General features: G+C 46.3%; 1 protein-coding gene across 1 annotated transcript in view; it reads left to right on the forward strand.

The window, feature by feature from the left end:
* The window catches only part of IL37 (interleukin 37), a 1,572-nt gene extending 593 nt beyond the window's left edge, over positions 1–979 (forward strand). The window contains 3 exon segments of the mRNA XM_029232517.1: positions 362–487; positions 490–503; positions 737–979. Coding sequence (XP_029088350.1) covers positions 362–487; positions 490–503; positions 737–979 — 383 coding nt within the window.
* The last annotated feature ends 12,814 nt before the right edge of the window (positions 980–13,793 follow it).

A 13,793-nucleotide genomic window follows, 5' to 3' on the forward strand; every position in this document is an offset into this window, starting at 1 on the left:
CACCCCAGGCATTGCTGGTGCACTGAGGGTGCAGGAAAGAGGGTTACAAAGAGTAATGATTAACTTGTACTGAGTTCTTCCTGTAGCTCAGATACCTGGCTAAGTGTTATTCCTCGGATTAAACATTTCAGTCCTCTCAAAACCCCTCTCAGATAGGTGCTGTTATTACCCCCCATTTCACAGATGAGAACATTAAGGTTTGGAGAGATTTAGTAACTTCTATATCCTAAAGTAATAAGTGACAGAGCTCGGATTTGACCCCATGTGTCAGAATAAGGACCCATGTGCTCACATGCATGCTAAATTTCTTGTGTGGAGCAAGCCAGAAAGCCAACCCATTTCTCTTACTGTCATTTTCCAGAGACCTTCTTTGTATCAGCCTCCCACGTGAGGTCAGCTTGTGAGGAGAGAGGAAGCCTGATTCTCTTGGCCATCTCTAAAGGCGAGCTGTGTCTCTTCTGTGACGTGAACAAAAGACAAAGCCAGCCATTCTGAAGCTGAAGGTGAGCTTTACCCTCGGCCACCCTAAGAGGGAGGTCAAGGTCCGGGTCCTTATTGTCTCTCATGTGCCACAAATTCTCATCTTGGCCAATATAACAGGAGCATCTGCCTTTCTGGAAGCACTGGGTGGAGGCTTTATTGCCCTCCTTTTTGGTTCTGTGCTCCAAGAGCACACATGCTGGGTTTTCTCCATCTCAAAGTCTGTGCTATCTCATTACTCTCTTTTACCTCCTAGAAGCAGAAACTTTCTGACATGGCCACCCAACCATCATGTCTGCCCTTCATCTTTCATAGGGCTACGGTGGGCTCGTGGAACACCTTGGAGTCAGCTGCCCAACCCGGATGGTTTGTCTGCTCCTCCTGCAATCCCGGGGAACCTGTTGGACTGACAAATACTTGAGGGAGAAGGAAACACACTGAGTTTTCATTTTGGCAATTCTGCAAAGCTGAAATAAGCCCCAGTGAAGTCAGAGAATAAGAAATGGCCCCGTCAGATGCCTTCCTGTCCTTTCCTCTCTAACTTGTGCCAATTGCAGAAGAGCATGGAAGCTACTGCTTAACCTCTTTGGTTTCTTATTAGTACTTTGAGAATTTGTATCTTGAGGTCATAGAAGGAATAATTGCTTTATTGTAGAGTTCTCAGATGAAATAAAGTTCTCTCTAGGCAGCGCTTACCCTGAACCATCAGATATCCATAGGTGGTGTCATATCACATGATTTGGCCGAGTAGAGTCTGCAGGTGCCCCAGGAAGGAGTAGCTGGGCTTATCCTATGCTCCAGACTTAGCCATTCCTACTGGGGTCTGACAGGTACTGGGGGGGGGGCGGTGTGCAAGTCCATGGAAGTGGTTTAGTCGGTGTCGAAGGCACAGTGTGACGGGAAGAAAAGCAACAGCACATCACCATCCAGACAAGTGATAAGTGGAAAAGGGTGGGGTGTGTCCCAGAAAAGGAGCAGGGTGACTGCAAATGTGGGAGAGGCACAGACACAAGGAATCTGGGTCCAGGGACAGCCAGGAGACTGGGTGAGCAACCGGTTGGTATCTGGGAGAGCTGTTAACAAGGGCAAGTTCCTATCACTAAGCTGAGCTCAGATCCCAGTTAGGAGTGATAGGAGGGCTGGTTGACCAGAAACCCAGGACCTGGAAACAGACTGGGAGTGGGGCAAGGGGGAGGGAGACTTGGAAATTAGTCGTCTCCTAGGTATGGCTCTTCAGTTACAAGCAACAATAATTGAGGCAGGCTTACTTAAGCAGAAGGTAAACTAAAACAAACAGGAGCTTTCTAGAAGGATTTTGGGTGCGCTCGTTTCTTATAGCTGCTGTAACAAATTACCACAAACTCAGTGTTTAAAATTTTGCAGTTTATTATCTTGCCTTTCTGGAGGTCAGTCTGAAATGGGTCTCACTGGGCTAAAATCAAGGTGTAGACAGGGTTGCATTCCTTTTAGAGGCTCTAGGGGAGAATTGATTTCCTTGCTTTTCCAGCTTCTAGGGGTCACTTGCACTCCTTGCCTTGTGGCCCCTTCCTCCATCTTCAGTGTTGGCAATGGCTGGTTGAGTCTCTCTCATCCTGCATCACTTTGACCCTCCTGCCTTCCTCTTTCACTAGTAAGAAGCCTTGTGATTCCATTAGGCCCACCCGCATAATCCAGGATCATTCTCATCTCAGGATCCTTCATTTAACCACATCTGCAAAGTCCCTTTTGCCATGTAAGGTACAATTCACAGTTTCCAGGGATTAAGATGTGGATATTTACGGGGACCACGATTCTGCCTAGCCCATGAAGGACATGCTAAGAAACCAGAGTCAGAAATTTTCAGCAGGTCCCAAATGGCAGGAGCAGGGACGCTTTGGCCTCACCACTGAGATGGATAAGGAAAAGATTCTGATTCCAAGGAGAGCATGTGACTGCCCTAGTTTGGCTCATGTGTCTGCTTCTCAGTCAGCTAAAGGCAACACACCTTATTAGTACTTTGAGAATTTGTATCTTGAGGTCATAGAAGGAAGTATTGCTTCATTGTAGAGTTTTTAGATGAAATAAATCAAACTCTCTACAAGATACCCCCTTACGTTTCCAAGAGGCAGTGAGGGTCCTCAAAGTCAAGCTGGAGAGCTGACCTCAGCAGGTACTGGGCAAGAAGACGAAGCGATGCCTCCCTGAGTCCCCTCAGCCGTAACTAGGACTACGACAGTACCCCAGCCTATGAGGGTCGAGGGGGATGAGGCCCCAGGGAAGAGCTCCGACAAGGTCAGCTGCTTCTGTTTCTGATCTGAGGATGCTGGCGACCAGCACCAAGCCCGAGGTAAAAAAGTATTTAGTATTTTCAGTGTTTGAAAATGTGTCCAGGTGACAGTGATGCTTGGCATGGGATTGGGGGGCAGGGGTGAGGGTGTCTTCTTCATAACGTCACGTAACTTCTTTGCAACCAAGACGTGTCTATTCAGATTGGTCTCTGAGCTGGGGCTGTCTCCTAACGGTGAGGACTCTGGCTTCCAAATGGGAGTGAAACCTTGGTCTTGAGGAGGTCGACCATGTGGGTCAAATGGAGGCAGGCATAGCCTGGGCTCCATCCTCCTCCACCTGTCCTTCCAACCTGGTGACATGAAGTAAATCGCTGTGGTGCATGTAACATGTTGTGTGGGCTTCCTGCGAGGCTACACCGAGATCACAAATGTACCCGCCTCCTTACAGAAGCACAAGATCCCTGTGTGCTCTGACTTTACTGGTGGAAAGTCAGGAATGGTTCAGGTGACCACACAGGTGTGCCACCCCATTTAGTGCTGCAAGCGGCTTCCCACCCCAGCACCACCAAGCCCTCTTTCCCGGGTCTTATTTTTTTGGTCCTCCTAACATGCTATATAATTTGCCTATTTATTATGTTTAATGTGTGCATCTTCCACTAGGATGTAAGTTCCAAGACTTCTCTTCTCTCTGAGGTATCCCAAGAACCTACCACCCAACATGTTTTCTACGAATGAATGAAGGAGACAGAAAGACCAGACGGAGGAAGGAAGGAAGAAAAGGATGGAGAGAGGGAAGGGTTGTTATTTAAATGACGGTCTTCTTATTACTGCAGCTAATATGACATCCCCTGCAAAGCAGATGCATTTTTGAAAATTTGTATAAAAACAACTAAGGTGATTTGGATTTTATTTTCCTAACCGTCATTGTAATCATGGGTCTAGGTGTTCAGTGAAAAAATTTGGGCCATTGCATGTTACACCTGAGAATCCCAATGTCTTTCTTTCCTAAGGGCTGCTATAACAAAGTAAAACCACTAGGTGGCTTAAAGCCACACAACTTTATTCTCTCACAGTTCTGGAAGCTAGCTAAAAGTGTGAAAGCAAGATATTGGCAGGGTGGATAAAAAAGAAGGAATAATGCCATTTGCAGCAACATTGATGGAACTAGAGATTATCGTACCAAATGAAGTAAGCCAGAGAAAGACAAATATCATATGATATCACTTGTATGTGGAGTCTAAAAAAATGAGACAAATGAACCTATACACAGAACAGAAGGAGACCCACAGACATGGAAAACAAACTATGGTTACCTAAGGAAAAGGGGTGGGGGGAGGGATAAATTAGGAGGTTGGGATTAACATATACACACTACTATACATAAAATAGATAACCAACAAGGATCTACTGTATAGCACAGGGAAATATACTCAATATTTTGAAATAACCTATAAGGGAAAAGAATCTGAAAAAGAATATATATATATATATATATGAATCACTTTGGTGTACATCTGAAACTAACACAACATTGTAAATCAACTATACTTCAATTTTTAAAAATATTAAAAAAAAAAAAAAAAAAAAAGGATGTTGGCAGGGTGGGTTCCTCCTCAGGGCTCTAAATCTGTTCCATGCCTCTTCTAGCTTCTAGTTTTGTTGGCAATCCCTGGCGTCCCTTGCTTTGTAGATGCATCACTCGTCCTCCATTGCCACATGGCCTTCTTCTCCCTGTGTCTCTGTGTCTTCTTATCCTCCTCTGTTTGTGTCAGTGTCCAAATTTCCCTTTTCTTACAAGGACAGCGGTCACATTGGATTAGGACACATCCTAAGAACTTTATCTTGATTAAATCTGCAAAGACCCTATTTCCAAATAATGTCGCATTCACAGGTCCCAGGTGTTAGGACTTTAACATATCTTTTTTGGGGGGAGGGGCACAAATCAACCCATAACACTCAAATTTCAGCTGTTTACCTCAAAAAATTCTCTATGCCTCTAAAGTGCGTGATCTCACGGCATTCACCCTGCAGCAAGAACTCCTTCAGGAGGACCCCATCCAGGGGTTCCTTTCCCAGCTGATCATTCCTCTTGCCCCCATTCAATATCCTGGGCAGGGTGAAGCAGGTGAGGGAAAGAGGAAGGCTATACTGGGGACAGAAAGAGGCCTCTGCTTGGGAGTGAGTGACCCAGCACAGCGCATTAACGCACAGCCTTAGGAGTGGTACAGCCCAAGCATTTTTGATCCCAGTTACCCCACTCAATTAAACAAAACTGAGGACACATCTTGAAATAGGGGCAATAGCACTTTGTGAAACTTCCATAAAATTAGGAAATTTACAAGGACTAGATAAAACAGGAACTAACGTTTAGTAGTTTCGTCTCACATTCCAATGGACTGGCTCTCCCAGCCCCTTCTCTTCACCCCAGTCTCTGGAGACACACGCCCAGTGATGGGCTGGTAAATGTTTAACAAGTTCTATCGGGGTGGAGGGGGAGGGGTGGGAATGGGCGGGAGCAATGATACGCAGCTCTTGCCAGTTTCAGTGGTGTAGGTACTTCAAACTGCCCCCCATGAAGTCACTGTAGGTGCTGTCAGGAAGAGGTGCTAACAATGGGCTCTTACAAGCTGGATGAACTGACTCCAGCATACCAGGGAAGCCCCTTTAAGATCATCATTGTAGAGCCAGGGGTGATTGGCAAACCATAGCCTGCAGGCAAAAATCTAGCTCACTCCCTGTTTCAAATAGTTTGCTAACACAGCCAGGCTCACTGGTCGTCTATGGCTACCTTCCCCCTACAGTAGAACCTGTGGCTTCTCAGCCAGCAAAGCCTAGAAGATTTACTATCTGGCCCTTAACAGAAAGTTTGCCTACTCCCATTCTAGAGGGCAAGGGGCCACAGACTGTTTGAAGTCTCCAGACATTCATCCCTGAGTCATTCTGGAACTTTGCACTTTTCATCAAAGAGTTGCAATGCAAGATGGTCTCCATCTCACGCACAAAAGCCTGCACTGTTTTTTACTGCAAAAGTAACATTGCTTTTGTTTGTTTGTTTGTTTGGCGTAGCTCAGCCTCTCTTGGTATTTTTCAGGAGGAAAATGTATTCTAAATTCCACCTAATCAGGGAACTGAGCCTTCGACGGTGCCTGTCATTTCCCCACAGCCCTTTCGCAGAAGGCGCCTTGTCAGTGCAGCTCCGTACAGGGGCTCAGGGCAGGATCCAGAGGCCAGTTGACCAACGGCAGGGACAGACTCTTTGCAGAGTGTTCAGAGGGGATTGCTTGGCAGGCAGTCAGGGTCATGGTGATTTCTGGTCTGGGAGGTAATTTTCACAATGCATTGGGTGATTGTTGCATCCACCTAATGCTATGACCAGGGCTGGATGAGAATTATGCCCATTTAATAGAGGAGTAAACAGACTCAGAGACAAGTAACTTGACCAGTCACCCAGATTCTAAGTAGCGGACTTCCAGAAGTTCTGACTCCTAGTATAGAGCTCTTTGCACTGTCCCTGAGGGGTTAAAATGCTGCTGTGCTTAAGAATCACCCAGGAAGCTTCTGACGAGCCTTGAAGGCATTATGCTAAATGAACTAAGTCAGACAGACAAAGAGAAGTACTGTGTGACATCACTTATATGATGATTCTAAAAAAGCCAAACTCAGAGAAACAGAGAGGAGGATGGTGGTTACCAAGGGCTGGTGGGTGAGGAGAGTGGGGGATATTGGTCAAAGGATATGAATTTCCTGTTATAAGATTAACAACTTCTGGGGATCTAATGTACCGCATGGTGGTTATAGCTAATAATACAATATTATATACTTGACAGTTGCTAAGAGTAGACCTTAAATGTTCTCACCACAAAAAAGAAATGATAATTATGTGATGGGATAGAAGAGTTAGGTGAGGGGATGGTGGTCATCATATTGCAATACAGAAATGTATCAAATCAACACGTTGTCTACCTTAAACTCACACAATGTTATCCGTCAATCGTATCTCCATAAAGCCGGAAAAATACAGATTCTCAGGGTTGCACACCCCGAGATTCTGATTTAGGTGTTCTGGGATGTAACCAGGGACAAAAACTGCCTCTTTTGTTTTAATTTAATTTTTAAATTTTATAGAGTTTTTAAACGTTGCTTTCCATCTACAGTTATTACAAAATGTTGGCTATGCTCCCCGTGTTGTGCAATAAATCCTTGAGCCTGTCTTTCACCCGATAGTTTGTATCTCCCACAACCCCTCCCCTATATTGCCCCTCTCCCCCAACTGGCCAGTTTTTCCCCTGTGAGTCTGCTTCTTCTATCTGCTTTTTTAAAAAAAAAAAGCAAGTAATTCTGATTCAGGCATTTCTTTCTTGTCCACACTTCCTCCTCCCCATACATTTCATTAGAAAATGATAATGTGCCTTTCTGGCTGAGGCTTATTTCTGAGTGATTGGGTACCAGCTGCCAACAGTACTAGTATTCAGGCTGGCCTTAAACTTGCATCACCGGGAGGAATGTCCTACTCCAGGTGACATGAGCCTGAACCACAGAGAAATCCCATTGCCTGACCCATCTGGTGACTGTGCCCTGTCCCCAGCAGGGAGGCACCCAGCAGAAGACAGCGCTCAGAGAGGCTTCTTCACACAGAGCTTGGACAGTGCGGGCTGGCCTGGTGAGCCCTCTGCCAGCTGACTCATTCCTTACACAGTGTTTGTGCCGGGCTCTGTGCGAGGCGATGAGGATGGAATGTTGAGCTCACTCAGAAGCAGACCCTGCCCTCAAGGCGCTTGTGGTCTGTTGGGGAGACAGACGTTAATCAGGCCAACACAAGTGTAAGTGGAGAAGCTGTGCCCAGTGCATGACTGGGGTGCACAACCCAACCAGGAAAGTAGAGGGACTTCCCTGGGCAAGACCCGAGTAAGATCAGAAGGAAGAGTGGGTGTTAGCCAGGCTCGAGGTGGGAGAGCTTCCTGCCATCTTTGGGGGGGGGGTCCTGATGAGTTCCCTTTATTGCTATTGAATAAGGCAAAGATGGAGAAAAGGGAGAGCTGTGAATGACATGGAGCCAGCTGCATCTCCACAGCTGGCAGGGATGGTTTATCATACCCCATCTATATGCCTTGGGGCACCTCCTTTCCTATGGGGGGGCAAAGGGAAGGGACAGTGCTTTAGAGGCACAGGGGGTCCTGTCATCCATCCCTCTTCCACCCTGTCTCCTGACATGCACAAAACTCATTTTTTTCACCCGGCAGGTGAACTAAGTGCAGCTGGAAGTGCAATGAATGAACACCGGCCTTGGGCTTATCCACAGCATGAGACCACCAATGCCTCTTCCTCGGAAATTCGGGAAGAGAAGCTGCTTTATGCTTCTTCACACAAGCCTAAAGCAGAACCTTGCTCCTGATGTACTTTCAGAAGCGATGGCCAGAGCCCACATATTACCCAAGGCTGCACAGGAGAAGAAAGGGCAGGCAAACTTCAAAATGTTGGTGTGTGCTAGCCTCCGTCAGCAAAGTCCTTCAGGAAAAGGATAGACTCAGACCATCACCCACCAGGTGGCAAGCAAAGATGGAAGGAAACCGTGCTTGGTTAAGGGAAGGGACTGGTCTGAAGCCTGCAGTCTAAGCTCACTGAAAGTCCCCTTCTTTTTGGAGCTCTACAGGACTGAGAAAGCCAGCTGCTTCTGCGTGGGCCATAGGAGCTGCGAAGTGGCAGTTTTCACAGTGTCTCGAGAAGACTGGGACCCCACATCTTTATCAAGCATGGTCCTTTAAGAATAACTGTAAAAATATACACACTACCATATATAAAATAGAAAAAGGACAAGGATTTGCTGTATAGCACAGGGAACTACATGCAATATCTTGTAATAAACTATAGTGGAAAAGAACAGAAAAAAAGAATAAAGAGATATATACATATATATAATATATACGTATGTATAACCAAATCACTTTGCTGTACACCTGAAACTAACACAATATTGTAAATCAACTATACTTCAATTAAAATAAATATATATATTTATTCCGATATATCAAGCATGGTTACTTAAAAGTTAGGTCAAGTCAGTCTGCCAGGTAGTATCAGACTAAGGATATTTATGATCTCATCTGAGCCCATTCTGAATTATCCCAAGGCGGCATCATTCATGTAAGGGGCCTCTCACAACATAGATCAGTGGCTACACGCCACTGCCAAGCAAGAACTCATTTGCTACAACTCCCAAAATGCACATAAATGCAAAGAGTTAGAACAAATGAAATATTAGGTAAGTGCTTACGTAATTATAGAGAAGGGAGAATTCTTTTTTTTTTTTTTTTTTTTTGGCGGTACGCGGGCCTCTCACTGCTGTGGCCTCTCCCGTTGCGGAGCACAGGCTCCGGACGCGCAGGCCCAGCGGCCATGGCTCACGGGCCCAGCCGCTCCACGGCATGTGGGATCTTCCCGGACCGGGGCACGAACCCGTGTCCCCTGCATCGCAGGCGGACTCTCAACCACTGTGCCACCAGGGAAGCCCAGAGGGAGAATTCTTGAGAGCCCTGCAAGCACAAAGACATTTTGATTGTACGTTCTCATGGGGGTGTAGTCAATGAAAAAGACCACTGAAATGTTCAAGCTTGCTATTCATCAAGTCATGTGTACTTTTGATATCAGTCTTGTGGTTTTGGACTTTATATCAGCAGATAACTTAAATGAATAATTAAGCTAATTTTGTAAGCATCAAGATTTTCAGTTAGAAAGTAATGGTATAGCCCTTTGAATTACAAAAGAAAGGCATAATAAGAGTTTCCGTAGATGGTTGGCTTTTTTTTTTTTTACATCTTTATTGGAGTATAATTGCTTTACAATGGTTAGTTTCTGCTTTATAACAAAGTGAATCAGTTATACATATACATATGTTCCCATATCTCTTCCCTCTTGCGTCTCCCTCCCTCCCAACCTCCCTATCCCACCCCTCCAGGTGGTCTTTAGTCTTAAGATGACACAAACAGGGTTGCCTTTCCAAAGGATACAGAGAGGGAAGATCAGAAACAGAATGAAAGGAGGCACTACCTTCCAGATCCCCGAATTTTCACCAGGCTTTCCTAGTTGCAGACGACGGTTTCTGAGTGAGTGACGATCACTCCAGACTTGAAGCATTAGATCTCTTGCCTTTAACCCTAGAAACCTCCAGCTTCCCACCGCTGCCCCCCCCCCACCCGCGACTTTGTGCCTGGGTCCCGAGTGCCTGTTCTGTTTGCCTCCCTGGCCCTCCGGCCCTGCTTTAGGACGTGCATCTTGCCATGCTTTGGACCTGAGTCTGGATAAGTGACAAGGGCCTTCAGGCCTTCCCACAAACTGGCTTCTGTCTGCCACCTGCTCAGGATTCTTTGTCACTGGTTCCTCCCACCTGTTCACACCCACTGCTCTGCTCTCTTGCACTGAGGACTCACAGACAATGCCTTACCACACCCCTTGACACTGAACCCCGCTGAACCTCTTCTCTTGGCACCTGCAGCTGGATCAGCTTCCCTAGAATTCATCCAGCCTCCACATGCATCACTAATTAGAGCTTGCATTATCCAGGCTGCCCTCCTGGAGGAGACAACCTGTATGGCTTGGCTATCTCTTGAGAAACAGAAGGACCTCCGTGAGGCTGGACATGTTTAGGAAAGCAGCAAAGCCACAGGCACTGAGATCATCAACCCCCGGAAATTTATTTCAGCCTAGAACTTTGTAATTAACCACACTCTACTTTTTATAGCTCAAACTTCATACCCATGAAAGGGACAAATGACACCGAAAGTCAAGCCCATGGTCTTGCTGGGTGAAGGTGACATATTACAGGGAGGAGATGCTTTTATTTGCCGTTCTCTATGGAAAAAAATGAAGAGCACGCAAACGAGAAGAAACAGTTGCTATTTATTCAGAGCTGGCTGTGGCGAAGGAGTCAGCCTCCATCATTTGGCAGAGATTCAGGGCAGGCAGAAAGGGAGGGCTCCAGGCGTGCTTTGACTGAAGCTGTTGCCATGGGGAACCGGGAGAGGGGCATCCTATGCGATTGGTTTGAGCAGCACAGCTGCCTTTTTCTGATTGGCCCTGAGTTGAAAGTGGGCACAAAAATAGAGAAACTGGCAGTCATTGACCAAGCCCTGACCCTTCTGGGCCAATGGCTATAGAAGTTGAGGGTTGCATTCTATTGTCAGAGGTGATCTGGCCATCCTCAGTTTGTATATTCAGTCTTTTGGAGTAATGTATTGAGTTCCACATTAGTCTTCTGAAATTGAAATTGAGTTGTTTTTTTTTCTTTCCCTAGATCTTTGGTCACTCCCACAGGTTGTCTGGGTGTGTTGGAGGTGTAGATAAAGTATCCGTGATTCACAGCTGACTCCAGAGTGAAATAGGAACCCACCTGTTCCTTGAGGAAGGTGAAGGGCAGACGTTCCTCGTCCATCAGTGAATTCAGCTCTTTAATGTTCTTTTTCTGAAATATGAGGCAGAATTTCTTAGGTAGTCAGACTACTTCCGGAAAGATCAGGCAACTTTGTTCCAAAAAAATATGATGTTTTTTCTCAGTAGTAGCTTTTCTTAAGTGTGAAGTTGATACAGAAAAGGTCTCTGGAAAAAGTCAGAAAACTGCGTCAGCCCTAGAGGAAAAAATGATCTTTTTTTTCTGTTGACATTTCGGGTACAACCGCCCTGTTTTGCCTGAGCAGTGTCATCAAATGCTCAATCCTGGGTTGGCCCAGGAGCCAAGAATGTCCCTATCCTCAGAATTTCCCTCTCCCTGTGCCTCTGGCTCCTTCTTTCTCCCAGCCCTCCCAGGGAGACTTCTTTGAAGTCAGGGACTCTCTGGGCCTGTGTCCCCATCCTGACTGTTGCCCACCACCAGCTGCCCTTGAGGCTCTTTCCAGGAGGCAGTCCTTTACCTGTCCCAGAGGAGGGGGTGGTCAAGCTGCCCCACCGGGGAGGAGTTTTCTACAGGCCAGGTGGGCAGTGAGAGAATAAGAACCACTTCTGCTGAGTAAAGCAAGGCTGAGAGTCACCTCCGGTTCTGATGCTTTTGTCTGGGACCACTCTGAGGACCTCGCCTTCCAGGACCAGAACTTGCTGGTTCAGGTCTCGAATATTATACTTCTGAAAGGTTACGGATTTGACTTTGGGACCTGAAAAAACAGTACTAGAGATTCTGAACAATTAACAAGCTTCAGTTCACCAGCCTCAAGTTCCCGCCTTGCCCAGTGGGTTTAGGTGAGATGTATTCCTCTCATTAGTTTTTTATCCCACCCATCCATCCATTCATTGAGGAACTTCAGTGATTAACCCCTGCACCCTCGAGTCAGATTAAGTCAGGGTCCAATCCCTGTTCAGTCATTTACAAGCTGAACAACTTACTAAATTTCTCCAAATCTCATTTTGCCCACCAGTACAATGGCATTAATAAAAGCTATCTTACATAGGGTTCATGTGGGGAATAGGAGGGAGTCAATGAAAGTTCATTACTATTAGTAGTGGTGGTATTGGTAACATTCATTGAAAAGTCATCATTATTACAAGTAATAGTTGTATGGATACATCCAACTGGAGGGAAAGTAATACATCATGAAAAAATAATACATCCATGAAAGTACTAATGATACAACATCATTATTATTAGTGGTAGTATTGATCACCCTCTTTTCGGCACCCTCTCCCTGGCGGCCCATGCCATCAGCAATGCCTGGGTGGCACAGATATCTGCCATGTTGGGCACCAGCGGGGCTAATGGTGAGGAAGATGAAAGGGCGAAGATGATGAGATGAGGCAGAAAGGACCCAAGAACAGCAACTTTGTGTTGGGAGGGAATGGAGATGGCAAGACTTCTGTGCAAAATGCAGAGAGGTTGTGTCTGCCTTTGTGGAGCCTGAGTGGGCAGGACCAGCTGCAGGAGTGGCCAGGGATTTGCCTGACTCTGGGGGGATTTGGGCGTTCAGTCAGCTCAGCTCTGCTTGGGGGGTGGGCAAACCTAGACTGGGAACTTGTCCCTCTGCCACCTCTGATTGGCCAGGTGACCATCTATCAGTGAGTGAACTCAGGCTTTGCATGGGGGAGGGTAAAACCCATATACAGAACTGATGGTTGAGCCCATCTAGAACAAGGGATATAAGATGTGATAATGTGATAGATGACCTTGTAGATTAGCAATTGTACTATATAATTAGATACAGGCACACACATAGTCTGGCTTCCTACTCACTCCATAAACATGATGCCTTTAGCTGAGACCCATGCTTCGCACTTTCTTCCTGTCACCTAGGGTCAACCTCCTTCTCGTCCTGTAATCCTAACTCATGTGCCACCTCCTCCCTGAAGCCCTCCCTCAGTCCCTTAATGGGAGAGACATTTTCCTCTCAGAGCTGCCCAGCCCCAGCCCTTGTGGAAGAGCAGCTGTATGTCAATACCTCGTACTGCAGGTGTTGCCTGCTTGTGTAGGATTAATTTCTGACTCATTCTATGTTGTTCATGGGGCCCAGGGTGGGGCTTTCAGTAACCAGCAATGGGTCAGAGTTCACTGGATTTGCCTCTCTGGATCTGGAGGAAGCTATCTGTATGCTTCTGAGGTCTCTTCTGACCGCAGCCGTCTATGACTTTCGCTGCGGAATAAAACAATGAGGGTTAAAGCCACTGAAGATACATTTACTCGTATCTCCAAGTTCAAATTGTATTTCTGGGGAAAAAATCGATTTACACAAAACTTGGAATAAAAAGCACTAGAATATTTTTAAAAATCAATAGTTCAACACTAACTGGTACCTATGAGAGCGAACAGAAGTAAATGTGTGATCCTCTACGTAACTTGCATCAGAGATTCACCACGTGGTTGGCCCACATTGGAAGAAAATCACCCCAAGTTGGATACCACTAAGGTAGGGCTGCCCAAATGAGGCAGCCCAGGACCCAGCCCTCTCCTGCATCATAAAGGTGTGGTCATGCAGGCAGGTGAACAAGGTCTCCATTACCTGGCTCTTTCAGCCTGCACCACCCCCGCCCCCCTGTTCCTCCACTCTTGCTTCATGCTTCAGTTCCAAGTTCCTT

The sequence above is a fragment of the Monodon monoceros genome, unplaced genomic scaffold (assembly GCF_005190385.1).
Source record: "Monodon monoceros isolate NGI ecotype Baffin Bay Population unplaced genomic scaffold, NGI_Narwhal_1 Super_Scaffold_19, whole genome shotgun sequence".
Classification (NCBI taxonomy): Eukaryota; Metazoa; Chordata; class Mammalia; order Artiodactyla; family Monodontidae; genus Monodon; species Monodon monoceros.